The sequence below is a fragment of the Vicia villosa genome, linkage group LG4, assembly GCF_029867415.1.
Source record: "Vicia villosa cultivar HV-30 ecotype Madison, WI linkage group LG4, Vvil1.0, whole genome shotgun sequence".
Lineage (NCBI taxonomy): Eukaryota > Viridiplantae > Streptophyta > Magnoliopsida > Fabales > Fabaceae > Vicia > Vicia villosa.
In genome coordinates, this window is record NC_081183.1 from 190,919,840 (window position 1) to 190,940,026 (window position 20,187).

The following is a 20,187-nucleotide window of genomic DNA, read 5'->3' on the forward strand; positions in this document are numbered from 1 at the left end:
TCCAAGTTGGTGAATTTAGGACAAAATACTAAAAAGAAAGAAATGAGGTGGGATATGGGGATGGAGCCATCTACGAAGACACATCACGTGAATTTGCAGATTTAGTGGCCAACTCTAAGGTACAAACTACAAAGGATTTGAACTACTTGTGTGGAAGTGGAACCATCCTCTTTATTCCATGACAATCCAGAGTGATCAAATGTGGAAATCTCTTACCTCACACCATGTCCTACCACTGTCATTCCAATTACTACACCATATTGCACATGCTGGCTGACATTGTTACAAAGAATGAGAGATCTTGAGCAGGTGTAAAGCTGCTAGATACTCACTTGAGGGCTTGTTCTAGTTATAGGATACAAATAAAATATGTGGCCATTTATAATATTTTTGGTATGGCACGATATATTTTTGATGTGATTCAATTATGAATCTAAGACATTGAAGGGTTGGTAAGTGATAGTGATACTCCTTCGTCTTTTAATGTATATTGCTATCCAGAAACATCATCTCCTAAAGAAAATAGCATAAACATCAGTAACATAGAACAAGATAAAAATATTTAAAGATGTTTCAAGACATAGCGATATGCAAGTCATGAAAAATTATTCATGTACAACTATTCATTCATTGTATAATGATTCCTCATTCTTTGTCTTTCATTATAAAAATATAAATATTTTGTCAGCAAAGACAATCAAAACAAATAGTTATTCAAGGCTATTAGAGTTTGAACTAACTCATCCTTATAAAATCGGTTGGTAAGGTGAGGAGTGTCCCTCTGTATATACTCTTTCAATGCTCTATCTATAATCAATGTGAGACTTTAGGATCTTCCTAATACACCCCATCACACACAGCACTCTTTTGAGTTTGGTGCGTGGATATTAACGGTGGGCGGCCCATGTTCCGATCGATAGACTTTTATACCATATTAGAGTTTGACCTAACTCATCCTTACAAAACCGGTTGGTAAGGTGAAGAGTGTCCCTCTATATATACTCTTTCAATGCTCTATCTACAGTGAGACTTTAGGATCTTCCTAATAAAAGCTAAACTATCCAAATTATGTCCAGTTGGAAGCACGATCGAAAGGGTCATCTCCTGGCACATGCAAAATATATTTTAAGTGGGGCAGAATATTATTAATCATAAAATTAAATTAAAAAATTAATTTTTTATAAATTATAATTGTTCTCTATGTATTTTTTATTTTATAAATATATTATTTTATATTATCAATACAATATAATGTCGCTTTTTGTTGATAAACAAAATACAAATATATTTATTCAAAAAAAAAAAAAAGAAATACAAATATTTTTTTGTACATGTAATTGAATTTATTGCCAACTTTTGTACTGTATTTGGAGTTAAAATTTTACAAAGATATGTCTTTTTAAGAAAAATATCAATCTCTTGATTGACGATAAATTTATGCAAATAAAATTTTGAGATATCATTCTTCATGATATTTATTTCTTCTCTTTAATATCAATAAGAAAATTTTAAAATGATATTGATCTGACCTGATTAGAATGGATCGTCAAGGCCTTCAACTTGATGGACTTCTGAGAATGAAGGGGGTGTACCTGCAAGGTACTCCGATGCCAAAGTGAGAAGGAGGGCAAGTGAGTGCAAGTACGAAAGGTTAGAGTGAGAATGAATGAATATACCTGACCCTCTAGTGAAAGAGGGTATTTATAGCCTCTAGCGTTGGGCCAAGATCTCCACGTTGGACTGGATGCCCAGGCCTAAAATGAAGACTGCCAGGATCTACGAGTGTAGTGGAGACCAGCACGTGGTCTCCATCTTGGGTCAACCGCTCCAAAGTATTATGGAGACGCGGTCTTCTCGGGAGCGCGTGGCTTCCGTGTAATCCGGAGGGTTGAGGGTGAAGGAACCCTACGAGGAGGAGGGTCCTCGAAGGAGACGGGCAGACGAAGGCGTTCCTAGGACGCCCATTCTCGAGGCCCTGAAGGAGGGCTTGCTCGGGCGACAGACCTGTTCATGAGATTTTTAGGCTCGTTAGACTTATCCAAGAGTGGCTCCTGCTCGATGGTCGAGCAGGTGTGTGCCCGTGCGAGCGGGAGCTCAGTTAGACCTTTCCCTTGGTCAGGTTGGGTTTGGGCCTTGCACTGTATTTGGGCGGCCAGTCCAGAACAAATACTTTAATATTTTATCTGTACCTGATCTTAACAATAACAATGATATTAATTAATTTTTTATTTAATATAAGTTTATAATTAAATATATTTAAATTTACAGCATATTAAAAAAATATATAAAATCAATAAAATATTCAACACTTTATTAAAACTTTAGATGTAAGTGAATTTTGGAAAGGGATGCGAATTCTAATTTCTTCCATAGATTCATGAAAGGAAGGTTTAGAAGGAATAATATTCATAGGATAAATTCATAATTAGGAAGGCTTGATGAGGTTATAGAGGTCAAGTTAGACGTTTTGAATCATTTTAAGAAGTGGTTTTCGAAACCGATTCCGATCCGTCCAGTCATGGATAAGGTGATTTTCAAATCCCATTCAGGTACAGATAGAGATTTCGTCGAGTCTCATTTCTCGCTAGAAGTAATTAGAGAAGTGGTGTGGATGAGCGATTGTGATAAAAGTCTGGGTCCAGATGGTTATCCTCTTGGTTTTTTTAAAATGTGTTGGAGTATTGTGAAAGATGAGGTGGTGGCTTTTGTTCAATAATTCTTTATGAACGAAAAACTCCCTAAAGCCATCACTGCTTCTTTTATTGCCCTTGTGTCTAAGTCAGAGAATTCACAGAGCATTGACGAGTTCAGACCTATTTGTTTTGTTAGTTCTCTTTATCGTCTCATTTATAAATTTTTAGCGGCTAGGTTAAAAGTCGTTATTGGTAAATTAGTTGCTTATTCTCAAATGGCTTTTATAGAAAGGAGACAAATGTTAGATGGCGTGTTGGTTCTTAATGATATTTTAGACTTTGCTGAAAGGTTGAGAAGGAAGCGTTTAGTGGTTAAAAATGATTTTAAGAAGGCTTATGATTGTGTCTCTCTGGGTTTTCTTCGTTACGTCCTTTCGAGGATGGGTTTTGGACATAGATGGATGTCTTGGATGAATGCTACAATGTTCTCTAGTTCCATGTTTATTCTGGAATTTTATGGCTTCTAGAGGTCTTAGGCAGGGAGATCCTCTTCCTTCTTTCCTTTTTCTTTTAGTGGCGAAGGGCTTAGCGGGTTTTATGAGAAATGCTACAGATTTTGGAAGTTTTCAGGGGTTTCATTTCAATGAGCATATTTACTTTGAAATGTTGCAATTTGTGGATGATACGGTTCTTATTTGTGATGGGTCATGGTCCAATTTGAGGTGCATTAAGTCTATATTAAGGGGGTTTAGGCTAGTCTCAGGATTACGCATTAATTTGAATAAAAGTAAGCTTTTTGGAGTTCATGTGGATGACTTGATGTTTAAGGTGGCTGCGACTTTTTTGCTTGTGAGATAGGCAAGATCCCTTTCTTGTTTCTTGGTATTCCTTTAGGTACAAACCATATGCGCAAGAAAACTAGGTCTTTTATTCTTTCCAAACTCAAAAAAGACTTGCTTCATGGAGTGGTAAACATTTTTCTTTGGGTCGTAAGGTATCTCTTCTAAACTCACTGCTTAATAATATCCCCATTCATATGTTTTCCTTTTTCAATGCTTCGAAAGGTATTGTTGATGATATTATCAAGATTCAAAGGGACTTGTTATGGGGCAATAGTAATTGGAAGGGGAAGGTGTATTGGTTAAGTTGGGAGAGGATTTCTTTTGCCAAGGAGGAAGGAGGATTAGGAGTCCAGAATATTGAGATCTTCAATTATTCTTTGATTATTAAGTGGGGGTGGAAAATTTTATTGGAGAAAGAAGCGATTTGGTCCAATCTTTTGCATTTTAGGTATGGTGATGGTATGTTTAATTTGTATGGTAATATTTCTCCTCGTGTGTTAAAGAACTCATTACTTTGGTGGAGGGATGTGAGGGGCCTTTGTAACTTAAAAATTGATGGTCGATTGTGGTTTTCTAATAGCTTTTCTTTTAAATTGGGAAGTGGAGAGACCATGAATTTTTGGGACCATAATTGGTTGGGGGCGGTGTCGTTTAAGGATCTTTTCCGCTTTTGTTTGAAGCTTGCTCATCCTCTTTATCGAAGGTGGAGGAGATGGGTTATTGGGTGGATTCTTGTTAGAATTGGGACTTGGGTATTGATGGGGATATTCTTATGGGTGAGGTGAGAAATGAATGGTTAATGTTAACTTCTATTTTGAGGGATGTCAATCCTTTGATTAATAAGACTGATAAAGTGGTGTGGTGGAGGAATGGTGAAGGTTTTTCGGTGAAAAATAGCTATAGGAGGATTTATGATTTGAAGTCTAAAAATTTGGTGTTGGATGCAAAGAGTTTATGTGTATTAAGTAGTGTTTGGAAAAATTTTATTCCGAAAAAAGTGAAGTTGTTTGGAGGGAGGTTTATCCTAAATAGTTTGCCTACTAAAAGTGAATTATGTAAAATAGGCATGGCTCATTTGTTGAGCAATAATTTATGTATGTTGTGAGTTGGTTGAGGAGTCACAGGGTCACCTATTCTTTTGTTGCAGCAAATCTGGTGCGGTTTTTAGGGAGGTCCTGGGGTGGCTGACCGGTGGTGCGGGAGTAGGGACTAATGTGGATTCAGTGATGACGGCCGGCTCGGTTACTCAGATGTTGTTGAGTCTCAAGTTAAGGTTATGTAATTTTATCAAACATTCTCTTTTTAACTTCTTTTGGTAACTTGTTTGTTGCCGTATTTGGTTGGGTATGAACAATGTTACTTTTAACAAGATGTGGAATAATAATGACTCTCTGTTGTTAATTAAGTTGATGGGTTGGGACTCGTTCTCCATTTTATCGAGAGGAATTTGTGATATGGACAAGAATATTTGAAACTCTAATCCTAGGATTTATGTTGGTTTGTAGTTGGCTGGTTTTGGGGTTGTTTGTTTTCACTTCTTGTTGTATTCTCTTGTATTAGGTTAGCACCCCTTGTGCTTTTTAATAAAATTTGCTTATAAAAAAAATCAATGGTGAAAATGTTCACTTTATTTTTTTCCAGTGAAATTTTCACTGGAAATTTCACTGGGGACAATTCTAATCCCCTTATTCGTGATACAATCAAAATCCTCATCTTTTATAGAATTTTTAAATTTGAAAATATTTAGAATTAGTTTATGCAGTTATTTATATGCAATCAAAAGAACATTGAAATTTTGATTAAAAAAATATGAAAGTGTAGGTTGAACATTTAACAACTAGTCATCAATAAAATTAAAAGACACTTTTTATGCCAATACATAAACAAATTCTAAGGAATATTGCAATCTTAAAATAAAAAGTTGTATTTATTAAGAAAAAATTGAGAAAAATTAGAAAGTGAAAAATAAGTGGATGGAAATAAAAAAGAAGGGAAAAAAAATTAAATATTGGCAATTCTTTCAATGAATGTCGAAGTGATAACATTCTTCGGAGATGGTAAATAAAGAGTAAGTATAACTAGTACTTTAAAACTCTGGCCGATTTGGTTGGTCGTACCAGTCAAACCGTGAATTGGAGAATATGACGGATTAAAAAAGTCTACACTAGAGGACTGCATTTTTTTGTTACTAACACATTTTATAAGGAGTGAAAAAAGTTCAAATTGAAACAACGTCTCTTCTCTCGTGTCTCAAGTCAAAATATGAATCTTTCATAATCTTAAGAATCCATCTCTCATTTATTAATCCACTTCAAACTCTTCACTCTATTAATCAATCTCCTTTCTTAATACTTATTATAAGATTAGTTCTTGTTATTTAATTTTATTATTATTGTTGAAGTTACTACTTTCATTTGCATTATTGTTATCTTTATTTAATTTTAATATTACAATTTTGCTTTGCATTTGGTATTTGTCATTTGATTTGTGTGATTTTGCTAAAGGTTTATGAATCATTATTTTTGTTTTTTTTTTATGTTAAAACTTGTATTTAAGATGGTATTGGATATGAAATGATAATTATATAGTAATAAATTTGTGTTATAGTCTATTAGAAAAGAATTTATCTTTACTTTATATGAATTTGATTTTTTTTGAGTTCTTAAGTTAGATTTTGGCGTATGTATTGAAAATTTGCTTAGACTTTATAGAAATTTTTCATGTTTTTATAATCAAAATTTCATGGCAATTACGATTTTTAATTTTTTTTATATATTAGCTCAACAACCATATGGTCCAACCAATGATCCAGTAGATTGATCACAGATTGTGGTTTTTAAACATTGAATGTAACTTATGGAGTGGTTTGAATTAATAGGATTGTTTAAAGAATCGAACTCAATTATTGAATTGAATTGAACTATTATTAAATAACAGAACCATTTATTTTGGTTAATGATCCGGGTTAGTATTTTTCAAACAATTCAAGAACCAAACCAAAATATAGTTAACCGAGCCAAAAATTGAAATAATTGAATCGAAGATAATTAATCAAATATATGATATTCATAGTACAAGCAAATAAATCGAACTAAAATGAACCATAACAAAAATTCAAAAGTATAACAACTCGGTTTGAACAATAATACTCCTAACATTTCAATTGGATTTGTATTTTAGAATCGGGACATCGAACCAATACTTCAGTTTAGTTCGAAAGTAACTTAAATGGTTCAGTTTGATTCTTTAATTTTTCTGTTTAAACCATACCATGAATAATGCTACTAATTAAGACTAAATGTAGTGAATGGAATTTTTTCAATTCCTTAAAAGCCTACCTACATTGAGTGGTCTATTGAAAATGTTGCAGTTTCGTGGGGACTTGATGGAATGGCAAAGAGTGATATGTCGTCTTGGATATAAATCAGGATAATGATGTTACCTGTTCGACTATCCTTTGCACCTTTTTTATGGATGTTTCACTTTGCATTTCCTTTATGGATTTGTATTTTTAAGGATTAACCTTAATCTCTCTTTGGAAAATCATGAATATAAAGAATTTGCATTCGTGAACCCTAAAAGTTCTTTTTTCTAGATTTAGCTTCATATAATATTATTTGACATATTCAAGTATTATTTGTATGTTCTCATAATGAGATTCCATGCCTCAAAATTTAAATCACCATCTCGTCCATGTAGATCCTAATGTTATTCAATATTTGCTTTGCAAAGACGTTGCCCATTAGTCTTTGTTAGGTAGCTCGTGCATTCTTTAGTCAAAAAGGCATGACCTAATAATATAAATTTAGCACGTCTAGAGGTCTTCTTTGGCACGTATATAAGGTTCATCAAGATTTAGTTGTAGCCTAAATAGGCATCTAAGAAGATGAGATGTTTGCATCCTAATGTTTTATTCACCAACATGTTTATTTTTGGCAATGGATAAGGATCTTTAGGGTATGCTTTGTTCAAATCGATGTAATATGTGTGTGCATATTGTCCATTTCCATTGTTTTCTTTACCATTATTATGTTGGCCAACCACGTCAAATATATGATTTCTAGAATAAATCTTACTTTTGCTAGAGTTTATGTCTCTTGTCGAAATTCAACTCATATTTCTCCTACTAGATTTCACTTATTTTGTACAAATGGCCAGATTATATGATCAATGGTTAGGCTACCGTAAGTTTGATGTTGGGAATTTATGTTGGACTCAATGTGCATAAGTATGTATTTCTCCTCAGTGCTCAAACCAAAATGGGCTCCTCTCAGATTACCAATAAAGCACCAACCTTTGCAACTTTCCATTTTTCAATAATCTCGACTTCTTTTACTTTTTCCATAGGTTTTTTACAGGTGTTCATTTTCTTGACTTGGGTCCAATTATATTGAATTTAATTCTTCTCTGAGGTCTCTTAGTTAAGCGGGTTTCTCATTTCGATCATGGTTTCTTAGATTTTTCTTGAGGCTGTTGATATAGCAATGCCTGGCCACTTGATTATTTGCATGCATGGTGGAGATTTTTCTTGTTCTCAAAAGGGATTTTAATTTCTAACCATGTTGTTTATGCGAAGGCTCCAATTAATTTTCTCATAGACCTTCCAATAAAAAGGTTGTAAGTTGGCAGACCTTCAACTATTGGTTTGGACTAACATGGATCTAACATTTGATGTAAAGGTCATCAAGATTTGTATAAGTCCCTTAACTTATCCATTTCCAACTAATTATCTCATTAATGACATATTTTAGGATTTTCAAATTTCCTATGATAATCCTAATTGCTTGTACGCCTCACTGAATATAATGCTGGTAAATATATATTGGTCTATCAGACTCAATTTTACGTTGTAGTTTTTCGTGCCTACCTAGACGACTATCACTCGTCATGCAGTTAGGCTATATATTTGTAATCTTTTTTGAAAAATGTAATTTAAGTAAGATGCTTTCTACGATGTAAACACGAATATCGACTTGGAAACACAAATATACAATTTCCTATCAATGGTGAAAGTTCCTCTTCTAGTGAAATCTCTTTAAATTATGTTGATATTTTTAAGATGAGATGTTAACCTCCTACCTTTGCTTTCATGTTTGTTTTCCATTAAGGATCCTCAATTTCCTCCGAGGTGTTAGTGACCTGGAGCTTCTTCTCTAAAGACACAAACTATCTGAGTCTCTAGATGTCATACCCCAAAATTTTCCCTATTGCTATTACGTTTTATTAACTGAGACGTAGTACAAACTCTACAAGGGGTGTATATTAAACTAGTGGGCTTGACATCTTGATTGTCAAGCCCATTTCATGAGAGTAACCATTCTCTAATTTGTCCAATTCAAAAGATAGGGGTATACATTAAGTAAAAGTGTGTATTTAATTGGGCTTATTATTCATAAAATATGAGGCCTAATTTTAGGATTCAAAATTATTTTTTAAATTTGGGTTTTATAAACTTCCTTGGTTTAACTATAATATTTTGGATTCTGTAATTATTTGTTTCTATCAAAAGTATAATAGTTTACTCTTAAACTATTTATATTTTAATAAATATAAAATATTTGTCTATGCTTCATACACTTTCAATTGGCTTTTTATTTCAAATAAATAAAATAGCACAATTGGTAAGGAAACTAGACTTGCAAATAAGAAGTCACGAGTTCGAATCCCATAAGTGACATTTTCACACTTTTTCTCCTATTTTTACCGATTTTAAAAAAATGGGTGTTGGGCTTTTGGATATGAGTTATCTATTTTTTGGATTTTTTAACCTAAATTTTCCATTATAAATAAGACCTTTGGCAATCCTATTTGGGGGGGACTTTTTTTCTTTTCACGTACGATTTTCACACGCATAACACACATTTTTTTATTTTCTACGTTTTTTCTCTTCTTCCTCTGAGGGTTTCTCTTAGGGTTGTCTTAAACAACCCTAACATGCCGTTGTCGATTAAACGACAATGGATGACAAACCCTTTCCCCTTTTTTTAAACTAAAATCCCTCCATTCAAACTCAAAACAAATTTTTGGCCAATGACTTCATATGAGGCCTCCTTTTTTATGAAACCTTTTTTTCAAAACTTTTTGGCCGATGATTATCTATGAGGCCCCCCCTTTAAAAAATTATTTGTTTTGGCCAATGATGAATATCTGAGGCTTTTGTTGAATTTTAATTCTCTACAATATTTTTCTTTCTTTTAAAGGTTTTTGACCAATGATGATGCATTGAGGCCGCATTTTTGATATACTTGGCCATTGGCCTTTGACCATTATTGTCTCGATCTGACAATGGTCTATTTTTTTTACTATACATGGTTTTGGCCTTTGGTGGTCCTATCTTTTATGGCCATTGTTGTCTCAATCTGACAATGGCCTATCTTTTACTATATACGTATTTTGGCTTTTGGCCATTGTTGTCTCTATCTGACAATGACCCCTTTTTGTCATACATGGTCTTTGGCCTGTAGTCATTGTTGTCTCGATCTTAAAATGACTCTATTAAAACCTTTGAGGTTTTACCCTTTTGGCCAAATGTCTACCTTTTTTTAATCTATTAGTCGACAATTGTAGAACCTTTTTATAAAAATCTAAAGGCTAAATGGGTCCCCTTGAGTACAAGGGAAGCAAAGGGTGCCTAACACCTTCCCTTTGTCTAATTAACCTACTGTTGAAGCGGTAAAGCGGCAAGCAATAAAAGTTTTTGAAGTATTTATCCGGGAAATTATCGTGTCCACAGAGATTAGTGCTACTGAGCTGCCGTTCGACGGATTTTGAGTTCTTGAGTTTGGGTTCAATGGGTTTTAAATAAAAACGGAAAATATAACATTTGAACATAAAAAGAATACATTCTTGATAGAGAGAAACTTATCTGGTTTGAATCTAAACTACTCCTTACAAACTTAGATTTATCACTCCATCGTACTCAATCTACAATACTCATCAGAATCACCACATATCCCTCACATCAATGTCCATTTCTGCAACACCAACGAGAGTTCAACTATATTGCTCTTTCGACGATGTCTCAATCGATCGAACAACACAGAGACATTAAACTCAGATATTATATGGATGTTAACCCCAATCCTATGTCTAGAATCAAAATCTAACAGATATCCCCCTAATCAAGATTTGTGATGTCTATTTCTACAACAACACAAATCCTAAGCATTTAAGCAAAAAGATTAAGGAAACACCGATTAAAATTTGTAAATCAAACTTTATACAACAATAGAGTAACAAATATACATAGTTTAGAGTAAACTTACAAACAAACCCAACAAAAGTGGTTACAAAGAGAAGAGGAAGAAAAGAAAACCAAATCTTTCGCGGTGTCAATCACAAGCAAAGAAGCTTCGACTCCGGATCATCCGATTACAACCTCCAATGGTGTTTTCAAGCTAAATCTACCCAAAAATGACCTAGGATGAGTTGGGGTTCAAAAATACCCAAAACATAACCTAAAAAATCTGATTTTCGCCTATTTATGCAATTTTCAGTTCTGTACAATGCGCGTCGCGCGCAGGAGCGTGCATCGCGCCCAACCTGCTGTCATGAAAAAACAGCTTTTAGTAAAAATGACGTAACTTGAGAACCGTAACTCCAATTTGCGCCCGATTCAAAGCGTTGGAAAGCTTATTCAATTTCCCATCTAATAATGAAAACATTTCAACCAAATTGGTGATTTATTATTCTTTGGTTTTGAGCTTTATTCGTTGACAAGTTGGTTTCGTTGCTCAAAAATGCGTGTTTGAAGTCGTGTCTTCGACACGTTATTGCTCATGCTCCAAATACGCCTCAATACCTACAAAATGAATAGAAAACTATCAAAAAATATAAAAGTATATGAAAATACATCTATTCACAATGTATACGTATTTATACATAAAATAGGGTATTATTCAAACGGTATTAACAAAAAGTATCGATAAGTGCAACAAAACATATATACAAAATAAGTACATTTTTGCACTTATCACCTACTTACCCAAAATATCTCTTTTTTAAGGGTTTCTCACTTGCCCAAATAAAGTGGGTGGCGACTCCGTTTGAACGTAAATTTTTAAGCAGGTTACTACACTAGAATTTTGATTTTATCTAGGTATTTATGTAAAGGACCTTCAAAAATAAGTTTATAGGTATCTATCTTCAACCCCCGACATACATCATTAGAGTAGCCATGAATCATATGATATTTACAACATGTCATCTTATATGCATCGAGTTTTGTTTCTCTCTATCGAGGTAGGTTGATGAGGTTGGAGTTGTAGGCCTCCTGAAAGATCGTTATGGATTTCTCTATTAATTTAGTGTAGTTGAAGAAGTATTATTTCCTCATATGTTTTCCTCAATCATTTTGTCCTTCATCTCAATGTTGATCATTATAGGGAGATCTCTTGTAGTCCCTTTATTTTATTGGAGATATCTTCTTCATAACTATTTATTCTTCTACCCTTTTTTATAAGTGTTCCTATCATTTTAGATGGTATACGCACTAGTGGGTTAGAAAATAACACTAGTTTGACACCCTCCACCATTGTGTGCAAGCCCATAACTTAGTTCAAGTTCTTGATATGGGGTTTCTTGTTGTTGGAATGATTCATGAATGAACTTGGGAACTCTTCCTATTTTTTCCTAAATGTGATGAAGTATGTTAAGATCGTTTATGTTATTCAACTTATGGTAAATTAGAGATGAACTTCTCAACCAATTGCTTCCAAGACTTAATGGATTCTTTTGGGAGGTCTGAGAATCATAAGAGAGAACTCTCTTTAGAACACATGGAAAATGATGCACTTAAAAGAGACACTCCTCATTGTAGTTTCACCCTAGTGTTGAAGGAGACCAAGTGCTCCTATAGTTTCTTCTTCCTATCATACTTCTCCATGGTAGGAATTCGAAATTGTGTTGGTATTGAATCTTTGTCGACTACACATATATAGGGCCGGCCTTGGGCCAGGGCAACCAGGCCCACGACCCAGGGCCTCAAAAAATCGAGTCTACAAGAAGGAGTTTTTACAATTTTTATTTTTACTTTACTTTACTTTATGAACCACAATAGCAACAGCAACGTGATAATTGGTAATGCATGATAATCTGTGTGGAGAGAATTAATATTTTGCTGACCATATTGTTAGTTGTGGGTTTGAAACCAATTTCTCTCTCCATCTTTATTTTGATCAATAATTTCTTTCTCCATCCTTGATTATCATAATTATATATATATATATATATATATATATATATAAATAGAAGGACAACGGTCAACAAGATGCGTCGCTACCCCTTTTAAGATTGTAAAACCAATCTTTTTAAATACTACATCCATTGATCTAAGAGACACAGTATTGCTATGCACGAGCCTTTGAACTCTCTATAAAAGATCCAGTGCCTTTAGTGCTAGAAAACTGTGTCAAAGATAAATGGCTTGTTGATTGTCGAAACACATTTTCTCATGTTTGACCACTTTACATGAAGCAACTTTAAGCGTTGTCTGTCTCACGGTTAAACCTACATTCTTCAGTCCCACCAGTGAGAAAAACTTAATCAAGTCCACACATGTATGCATCCCTCCTACCCAACCGTACACCAGAATATTTGTTGGCCTAAATGTAAATTTTTCCTCCTGGGTCAGTAAAGAAATTAGCAGGCGCCTCTTTTTTTAGATACTCAGGTCTACTGAAATATATCAAATATGACATCTCTGACAGGGTTATGTCGGTATATGAAGTCCGAAAAAAACTCTTTACAATTGTTCGTGTGTTCCTAAAATGTATCCAAACACGTCTTGCAACAAATATGACAAACCTCATCAATAGCTCATCAATTGAAATAACAAATAGAGAATCCTGAGAATGTGGTGCTTGCAAACGATTAAAAACTATTGTCTATTTTGTGATCATATCAAATATCAAATTTTAGGTTCATGTTCGTCTGAATATTTTTATATCAAATTTTACGTTTATACATTTATGTTCTGAATAATTTTACTTAAAAAAACTCACTAATTATCGAATGATGTCAATTTTTGTGTCAAATTAGTTAGTGGAATAGTATTGTTTAAAATTTTAGTTAGCATATAAATCAATTGTAAATTGTAAACTAGTTGTCTTAAACATCATTATTTGTTTTCCCTATACATACATAAATAAAAACTAGTACTAGTAAATCGAAGATGAGTGTGATGTGAGCTTATGAGGGACCATCGAAGAAGCCACGTAAATGAACAAGTATTAAGTGCTGTTTCTTCCATAATGAAACAACACATTGAATGCAATACAATGCAATGCAATGAATATGGCAAATTGTCAATCTCAATAAGCAAATGCAGATTTTCATGTCGATGAGGACAAACGACAATTTAATTATCGTCGTATAGTATGGATCCATGAATCCAAAATGTACGTACGCGGCTTCCTCGCAATATACCACTATCCAGCTGTCTCATTTCCTTGCAATTTTGATGCCAATAGATTTGCTCTATCTTTGAGTTCATGGTTTTCAAATAATTGTTGACAACCATGGTTTTAGAACCATTACAGTGCAATAAATGGTAACATTCAATTATTGAAAGACTTACTTTTAAAATTTGTGAAAATCAACTGTTGAAAAAATATTTATTTTACTCTTTACTTTATATTTTTTTTAGGGTCGTCAGGTCCCCGACAAAAGACTCAATAGAAAATATGACTATGACTTAGAATAGAACATGTGAAACGTCACCCTAGCTGAAGGCACGTGATTCTGCCATTTAACTAGTTTTCTACTGTTGGATCTGATTGAACGGTTACCTGTATAAGACGTCGAATGTCATGGAGATTGTTTTAACCGTCTGTTCTATAGAAAGCACAAGGCCGGTAGTTTTAAATATTTTTTCATTCACAATGTCAAACTACTCTCTTACATATTTACTCACTTAGACGTGTTAACTTTGCAAATTCATCTCAGTTGACTGTATCATAAGTGTACTCCACGGAAGCTCAAGTCTGTTAAATCGACACCTATCTCTACCTTCCTACATTTTCACCTACCCATTCTGTACTATAAATAATCCCACTCACTTGTTCACACTCACACAACTCAACCAAATAAGACTTAGAATTTCTCAAAGTTTAAGTTTCCCTTTCCTCTATTCTAGTGAGTGTCCCTCTAAATAATTTTCACATAAGTAGTGATATAGTTCAACTAATTAAATCTGTTCTCTATATTTCTGTGTGATAGTAAGATGAAGCCAGCATTTGCAGCTCTTCTACTTGTGTGTCTTATCCTCTGCTCATCTATGTTTGAAATCTCAGCACTTGGTGTTGGTATGTTTATAACCTCAATTACTACATGCCTATAAATACTTATTGCTAATATTTTTTTGGTCTAACAGTCTAATGGCCGGAATTTCATATTTTAGGATATCACAGGTTCAAATCCGTATTTCTGCACAATTACCAACTGAACTGATTTAACGAAACTTATTACTAGTTTATAAACTTTATTAACAATAGTAGCATGTTAACTGATGGATATGAATCAGGTGCAGGTAGTTTCTGTTCGGCGAAATGCGGGCAAAGGTGTTCGAAAGCTGGGAGGAGAGACAGATGCTTGAATTTCTGTGGAATATGTTGCAATAAGTGTAAGTGTGTGCCATCAGGAACATATGGTAACAAACATGAGTGTCCTTGTTACAGAGACATGAGGAACTCAAAGGGAACCCCAAAATGTCCTTAATCTCTATGTTCCATATATTTCCAAGGATAATTGGTCTTTGATAGTTGATCAGTTTTGATGAGAATGGGAATAAATATGGATCCTAAATGTATGTGTAACGTGTTAATCAGGTTCTATGGTTTTTTAAGTTAATAAAACTAGTACTTTGATTCTCATTATTTTGCTTGTTAATCAATCTACTTAATAGGGGGTATTAGCTTCGTTTTGAAGTAAAAACTTATCTTATCCAAAAGATAAAATTATTTGCAGTGGTTTAGTTGGTTTAGTTAGATTTTGGATGATTGGTATAAAAAAAGTTTAATCGATTTGATTCAATTTTATGCGGTTTAATTTATATATTTTTATATTTAAATAACAAATTATAATTTACTTATTAATATAAAATTTATTAAATTACTGCAAAATAATAGGTTTGAATTAATATATAATATATAATATAATATATTAAAAGTTAAAATTATGAAATGGAAATGACGGGTTATATTTTCAAAAACAAATAAGATATTAAAAATAAATAGATAAATTTTACTAATAAATAGTATTAAAATAAATTTAATATCAACGAATAATAAATTTATGTAATATATCTTATAAATAAAGATAAATAAATATTAAAATATATGCAAATAGTTTGATTCAGTTTAGATCAAATTTTGAAAATTCAATTTGAAATTCTTTCTGAATTTTGAAAGTTTTCATAAAAGGGAATAAAAAACACATCTAAAAATATTCTGTTTTTTTTTTCGGGTTTTGTTTTTTATTGATTTTCGATTTTGTTATTGATAAATAGGTAAATTGGTTTGATTTTGAACACCTCGTGTAACTTCTAATAGTTAGAGTATTGGTCAACTTATCAGGAAAGAATAGATTAACCAGTTTGACTTGAGGTAGATGGATATAAAATGTTGATATAGAGTTCAATCAATGACAATAACATTTCTTTGTATTTGATAAATTGATGTTAAGAGTTTAACCTTATAGCTTGAAGATATTCTCTTGAATTAAATTTCCTCAAAAACAGAAGTAAAAATCAGACACAATTTTTACACTGAAGTTGCAAACATATAAATTGTGTCCAATGCGCCTAAAATTGCGATTACAGACTCCAAAATCTTTACATTACACAAAAAAAAAAAATTGTTGTAGATTCCAAATTAGAACTATGAGCCTAACTATTGAACAATCTTCTCACTCTATGAAGAAGTCTCCTGCAAACAGGACAAACCTTACTCTCCCCATTCATAATCCTGCAAAAAAAAATACTAATCAGAATCTCATACAATAGGCAACTAGTTTTTTGAAACTCGAGTCGAAATATAGTTTTTGCTAAAATCAACGCGTCACATTGTGATTCTGTCAAATTCAGATATCGCAATTAGTGTGTACCTTTGTGCACAATCATAGCAAGTAGCGCAATGACCACAAGGAACAAAGAAACAATTTCTTTGCTCATCATAACAAATTATACACAACTTTTCGTTGTATAACTCTTCCGAAGAACTACTTAACGCATCTGATTCTGATTCTGAGTCTTCTTTTTCATGAAACTTGTTTGTTCCATAAGTCACTATATTCGTCTGCGCATGTACGAGAGGTTCGGTTTCGGTTACTTCTTGCGCTGCAACTACATTATCGTTATCACCATCGCCACTGCCAAGACATTTCAATATCAGAAAAATCACTATCATGAACATTCCTGCAAAATCAAAAGAATAAAAAGTCACATATAGAAACAAAATGCTTCACAAAAAAAAAAGATGTAAAATTAATTGAACTTACCTAGAAGAATTACATAGGAAAAAACTCGAGCCAAGAAAGAAACTTCAACAAACCATGCATCATCATCATCATTATTTCCCTGTATGAATTCATATAAACCATGATGAAATTTTCATTGAAAAATTATGCATTAAGATTGTTGTATAATAGGAATTTATTAGTCTTACATTTTTTGATGATGTGAGGATTACATAATATGTGATAGGGAAAAAAGTGTCAAGTTTGCATGATCCATTCCAAGTAGAGCACATATTTGTGGACTTTGTAGTGTCATATATCTTTGCAGAAACATTGACATTCATGGTCAAGATTATGTTCCTTGGATTCATGTTTAGAACAGCAATGTGGTACCTATCATCTTCCTCAACAATGTATTCAGCTTCTTTACCTGAGTTAATAAACTAAAATTTATTAGAACCGCAATGCTAATGCATAGAGTCTAAACACTTCCTACAGACAGAGCTATACTAGTGGCAAACGGGCAGACCCGCCCCGCTTGAATCCGCTTCGCAAAAGTCCAAAAATGAAAAATTGGACAGCACAGGACAGACACATCAGAGGGTGCGAACATAAAATTTTGACTGTACTGCAAAAAAGTGCGCGGAAAACGGGCGTCTAGCGGACCGGGTGTTGTCGGTCAATATGTAGGAGATAGAGACATCCCTGATCACTGGTCTCATGTGGCTCAAAGCTAACAATACTAATTGGGGTTCAAAATCATTCAAAGTAAACAACTTTTAGTTTGAGCATAAGAAATTCAAAGCATTTGTAGATGAAGGCTCAGAGTTGTCTTTAAGAGTGTGTAAAGGTGTGCTACAACACAAAGAGCCTAACCGCGGCTTTACAGGATTCCTATTTATTTTATCATGGTTGAACCGTTGTTAACCTACAAGTCTTCAAAATTTTAAAATGGCTCTATTTATAATGGTAGGTTTGAATCAACACTTACCATTGTGAGACTCTTTGACAACCATTGGCATTGCCTCAGGGAAGGTAGTTTGTTTAGGCTTTAGTTTTTCATACCTCCTTTCTCCTGTGAAACAAGAATGAATCTTTCATGAGAAAAACTAGATTTTTGAATAATAACATAATAAAAAGAAGAAGAAGAAAAAAAAACAAGATTACAAAGAAATAGTAACCTTTAATCACTATCCCTTTGAGTTGATTTAAACTACCAGCATCTGCTTCCCACCTCAAAAATATAGTAGAGCCTTTATTTAACCACAAAGAAATTCCCTATAAATAAATTAAAAATAAATAAATCTTCATAGATAACAACGCTAAATTATTTTATATAAAGTCGAAAAGAATTAAAAATTGTTACCTTCCGACTATACGCTTGAAGAGATAAAAACTTCGACGTAGTCCAATTTGTCTGGGAACTTAACTCAGGTTTCTCATTGAACGCATAAAGATGAACATGATTTTTACTAGTAGTATACTCATTAGATACTTGAATTTGTTCGACAAAAACTGAAGTTACTTTCACCAAACGCGACGAACTTGGACCAAGAATCAAACGAGAATCGCCATAGAATCCATATAAAAGACTAACTGAAACACAAAAATAAATTGAGAGGGTTGCAAGAATGAAAGGCCAAGTTTCTTGCCATCCAATAGAATGAGAATGAGTTGGAGTTATTGGAATTGGATCCATTAAAGATTGGTATGTTGTTGGATTGGACAATGGTAACCATAGTGATCTATGCATGGACATTGAGATTGAGATTGAGATTTTCTTTGTTGTGAATTGGTACTTGTATAACAAAATAGGATATTGAATAAGAGGGAGAAAGAAAAGACTTGTAGTTGAGAAAAGAATTGGAATTAGAAATATTGTTTGTTGGTTTGTTACTAGCTAGAGTTCTATACTTAACAAACCAACTACCAACCGTTTTGTGGTGGGAATGTTGGTGGGTGTTTGACTGGCAAGTATATTTTCAAATTTGGAGTGTCATATTTTCATAAATGATATGAAATGAATTGGTATGAATGGTGGATTTGAAGATTTGAAGATGAATTTAAGTAAGCAGTGTTGTACTTTATAGGGAATATTTATTGGATTTGTCTTTATAGTAGGATGTGGAGATAACTAATTTACATCTAAAAATAATATTTTTTTGGTTGTATTTATATTAAAAAAAATTACATGTTAAATTTATTAAATAATTAATATATTTGGTTTATATAATTAATATTAATGATCAGTTGAATTTTACTTATTAAAATACTACTATTTGTTAATTAGAGAGTAAATATTCAAATTGGCATTCTTCATTTATCATGATATTTTCGTTTTAAAATAGATATCATTTTAGCAAATAATTTGATGAATATATTCATGGTACTTACACTTTCAAAAAGCCATAAATTTAAGTATTAATATATTTTTGTCAAAAAAAATAATAATGTACATCATTCCTTTTTTTTTTTGAAAGAAAAGTAAATTTAAGAGTCACCTCACAACTAATTTTGACTAAGATCATACAAAGAGCATTTTCAGTTCACGCCATATAACATTCGGTGCAAGCATGGTTAGCAAGGGAATGGGCCACATTATTAAAAGTCATATTTTTAAAAGAGATTTTCTTTATAGACCTCCTTCTCTTTTTAGTCACCCGCGGCGAATTTTCCATAATGCCCCTATATTTCGGAAATGCATTTTCGGAGTCAATTTTTTATGAAAAAAAATGTGTTTTCGGAGATGCACTTCCGAAATACCTTTTTCATTTTGAAAAAAAAGTGATTTCGGAGATGCATTTCCGAAATAAAGTTATTTTTCAGAAAAAATGTGAATTCGGAAGTGCATCTTCGAATACACCCCCTTAGAAGAATTTGGATATGTACTTCCGAAATCTTCTCTGATGCAGAAACAATGAAACAAACAACAACGCATCAATTTATTATAAAACATGGAAATTACAAACATCACATAACATAAAATTAAAGTTACGTATTGTTAAACACGAGTAGGTGAGGATGAGTCAATATTTTGATAACGTCGGCCCCCGATCTTTGAAGTTTTGCATCCAATTCGATCGGACCCTTCGAAGAAAATCAGTCAAAAGTTGTCCACAAAACCGCTAAATCTTCGTCGTTCTTGACTTCAAATGGGGTGAACTGAACGTCTCCCTCGTCATTAAGCGAAGGCTTACAGCTTAGCAGGAGTCGAATATCGCAAAACATAAACAAGGTAAAAACATAGTTTAAATGAGTGA

The 20,187-nt window shown here is 33.1% G+C and overlaps 2 protein-coding genes across 3 annotated transcripts; one reads left to right on the forward strand and one right to left on the reverse strand.

Annotated features, from left to right (window-relative positions):
* The first annotated feature begins 14,527 nt into the window (after positions 1 to 14,527).
* LOC131594137 (peamaclein-like) lies at positions 14,528 to 15,348 on the forward strand. Of its 2 annotated transcripts, none has more exons than XM_058866233.1 (3): positions 14,528 to 14,608; positions 14,693 to 14,778; positions 15,003 to 15,348. In XM_058866233.1, the coding sequence occupies exons 2-3, from the start codon at positions 14,697 to 14,699 to the stop codon at positions 15,188 to 15,190; spliced, it is 270 nt and encodes an 89-aa protein (XP_058722216.1). In that variant the 5' UTR covers positions 14,528 to 14,608; positions 14,693 to 14,696; the 3' UTR covers positions 15,191 to 15,348. The 2 variants fall into 2 exon arrangements, with proteins under 2 accessions (XP_058722216.1, XP_058722215.1); XM_058866232.1 differs by having other exon boundaries at positions 14,531 to 14,608; positions 14,997 to 15,348.
* Positions 15,349 to 16,113: 765 nt separating this feature from the next.
* LOC131594139 (E3 ubiquitin-protein ligase APD3-like) lies at positions 16,114 to 18,813 on the reverse strand. Its single transcript, XM_058866234.1, has 7 exons — positions 18,294 to 18,813; positions 18,109 to 18,205; positions 17,919 to 18,002; positions 17,137 to 17,357; positions 16,970 to 17,048; positions 16,577 to 16,886; positions 16,114 to 16,437 (listed from the first exon to the last, which is right to left on the reverse strand). Exons 1-7 carry the CDS (start codon positions 18,684 to 18,686, stop codon positions 16,359 to 16,361), a joined length of 1,263 nt encoding a protein of 420 aa, XP_058722217.1. The 5' UTR covers positions 18,687 to 18,813; the 3' UTR covers positions 16,114 to 16,358.
* Between the last annotated feature and the right edge of the window lie 1,374 nt (positions 18,814 to 20,187).

Excerpts from the sequence above, each read along its gene's own strand:
- LOC131594137 (XM_058866232.1), top strand. The coding sequence starts at position 14,697 with ATGAAGCCAGCATTTGCAGCTCTTCTACTTGTGTGTCTTATCCTCTGC. Across the intron at positions 14,779-14,996 it reads AATCTCAGCACTTGGTGTTG|GTGCAGGTAGTTTCTGTTCG; the intron begins GTATGTTTATAA and ends GATATGAATCAG.
- LOC131594139 (XM_058866234.1), bottom strand. The coding sequence starts at position 18,686 with ATGTCCATGCATAGATCACTATGGTTACCATTGTCCAATCCAACAACA. Across the intron at positions 17,049-17,136 it reads TCCTCACATCATCAAAAAAT|GGAAATAATGATGATGATGA; the intron begins GTAAGACTAATA and ends GAATTCATACAG. Across the intron at positions 16,438-16,576 it reads TGCTATGATTGTGCACAAAG|GATTATGAATGGGGAGAGTA; the intron begins GTACACACTAAT and ends TTTTTTTTGCAG.